Raw genomic sequence first — 2,125 nt, forward strand, 5'->3', positions numbered from 1 at the left:
GTGGGGGGAAGGGGAGGTGGGGGGAAGGGGAGGTGGGGGGAAGGGGAGGTGGGGGGAAGGGGAGGTGGGGGGAAGGGGAGGGGGAAAGGGGGGCTTGGAGGGGAGGGGGAGAGGAGGGGAGGGGGAGGAGGTTGGAAGGAATGCGGCTCATGTAGATCGTCATCCAAGACTCAACATGCATCTTTAGGTGACGCACCTTCCCACCCGCGCTGCTGTACAACAGGACGTCGTACACGCCGGGTGACGTCGTGAAGCTGCAGCTGCAGAACCCTTGGCCCGGAGCGCGGCTGCTGCTGCAGTGGGGCAACGATTACAAGAGTCGTACTAAGGTGTACGGATCGGTGAGTGTGAACACATACACACACGCATAGAGTCATCTGGTGGTGCCGTACATGCGTTAAGATAAATGCAATTAGATGGAGTGATTGGCGAGATCACCTTTTTTTATAACAAAAACTAATAACTCCTTGACGTGGCGAAATGCCAATATATACCTATTTTTTTATCATTAACGACGGACATAACGACATACATACATACATACTCTCCGCCTTGCTCTTTGTGTCGGTCCGGTCAACGTCGCGCAGTTGAGCAGCGGCCTTGTCGAGGTTACGCTGGGCCCCCTAGCCGATGAAGTACGTGGCGGTGGCGTCATCATTGCCGTACTCGACGTACCTCGCCTCCGTACCTCGCAGCTGCCGCCGCTGCCGCCAGCAGACCAGCTGGCGGTGAGTCGCCTGTTCGATCCTTACGCACCGCACTCTCATGTCCTGACGGCTACATTGACCATGCGGCCCGAAAACGCGTTGGCGGTCAGCGTCGCCGTCGTCGAGGCCAGCAGCGGCGGCGGCGGCGGCGGCGGCGGCGGCGACGGCGTGAGGACCATTCGTGACGTCGACGGCGGTGAGGTGGTGGCGCTGGAGCCTGGTGCAACCGCGGAGGTGAGAGAGTAATTATTCAGGGCGACGATATTCAGGGTGATGATGACGACGTTGGCGATGATGGTGATGATAACGACCGTATTGCTTCAAATTTTCCTCGATTTTCTTATGATTGAGCCAAGCGGCCTTTTCCTGGCCAATGCCTGGATGTCTTTTTACCGAGAGAGAAAACTGAGTCCGAGTATCTGATCACCCCCCACATACCTGATCACCTCCCCCCCCCCCCACACACACACACAGGTGCGCGTGACGGTGAAGGACAGCCTTCAGGAGGACGCCGCCGTCCCGGTCGCCGGCTCCGTCGAGGTCACAGTGTACGGCGTAGATAAGGCCTTTTTAGATCTGCTGCCGTACGATCTGCCGCACCCGGAGCAGGAGATGGTGTTGCGCCTGGCGGCTGACATGAGTGTGTTCGGCATGAACGCGTACCGCCTTGCCCCGGGTGCCGTACGGGCTGTGTTTGACAAACTCATGGCGAGGTGAGTACGGCGCCCCGGCGATACAGATGCCTTTTTGTTTTTCGCCTAACCATGACAGATGATTTCTGAGAGAGAGAGAGATGATTGTGTAGGTAGTTTGTGGTAGTTTGTGGTAGTTTGTGGTAGTTTGTGGTTTAAGGTGGGTTGTTAGCTGCAGCTGGCTGCTACCGGCAATCCTGGTCAGGTAGCTGCTGGCCTCGCTGAAAAGGCCGCTCTCAAGATGCTGGCGGAACGGCTTATTAGCGTGTATTTATCGGCGTCACGTGTGCCGTACTATGTACGGCTATTACAGCTAGGTTGGATAACCCCCTGTAGTGTCTGTCTGTCTGTCATTCGAATGAATGAATCATTCATCCAAATGACAGACAGACAGACAGACAGACAGACAGACAGACGGGATTCATTCATTCATCCATTCATCATCATCGTTCAAACCCAAATGAATTCTTCCTCTTCCAAACCCTCTTCCTTCTCTCCTCCCTCGCCTCCTGTGTGCCTCTCTCTCTCTCCACCGCATATCATCGCACTCGCAGGTTGGCGGGTACGGATCCCTGGCTTGAGCCGGACACATCCGTACAGCTATCGAACTGGGGCGTTGCGGCCGTGGACGTCCCCGACGCCACCTACCTGGCGAGATACACCTCCGCCCTGACGAACACACCGGTGAGGGGACGGGGAAGGGGAGGGGGGGGATAGGGAGGTGGG

General features: G+C 57.0%; 1 protein-coding gene across 1 annotated transcript in view; it reads left to right on the plus strand.

Moving 5' to 3' along the window:
* The window catches only part of VOLCADRAFT_99419 (uncharacterized protein), a gene marked incomplete at both ends in the record, with an annotated part of 22,766 nt that overhangs the window by 10,854 nt on the left and 9,787 nt on the right, over positions 1–2,125 (plus strand). Inside the window, 4 exons of the mRNA XM_002958147.1 lie at positions 224–341; positions 588–941; positions 1,182–1,420; positions 1,954–2,083. Coding sequence (XP_002958193.1) covers positions 224–341; positions 588–941; positions 1,182–1,420; positions 1,954–2,083 — 841 coding nt within the window. The remainder of the gene's footprint in view (positions 1–223; positions 342–587; positions 942–1,181; positions 1,421–1,953; positions 2,084–2,125) is intronic.

Source organism: Volvox carteri (genome assembly GCF_000143455.1).
Source record: "Volvox carteri f. nagariensis unplaced genomic scaffold VOLCAscaffold_87, whole genome shotgun sequence".
Classification (NCBI taxonomy): domain Eukaryota; kingdom Viridiplantae; phylum Chlorophyta; class Chlorophyceae; order Chlamydomonadales; family Volvocaceae; genus Volvox; species Volvox carteri.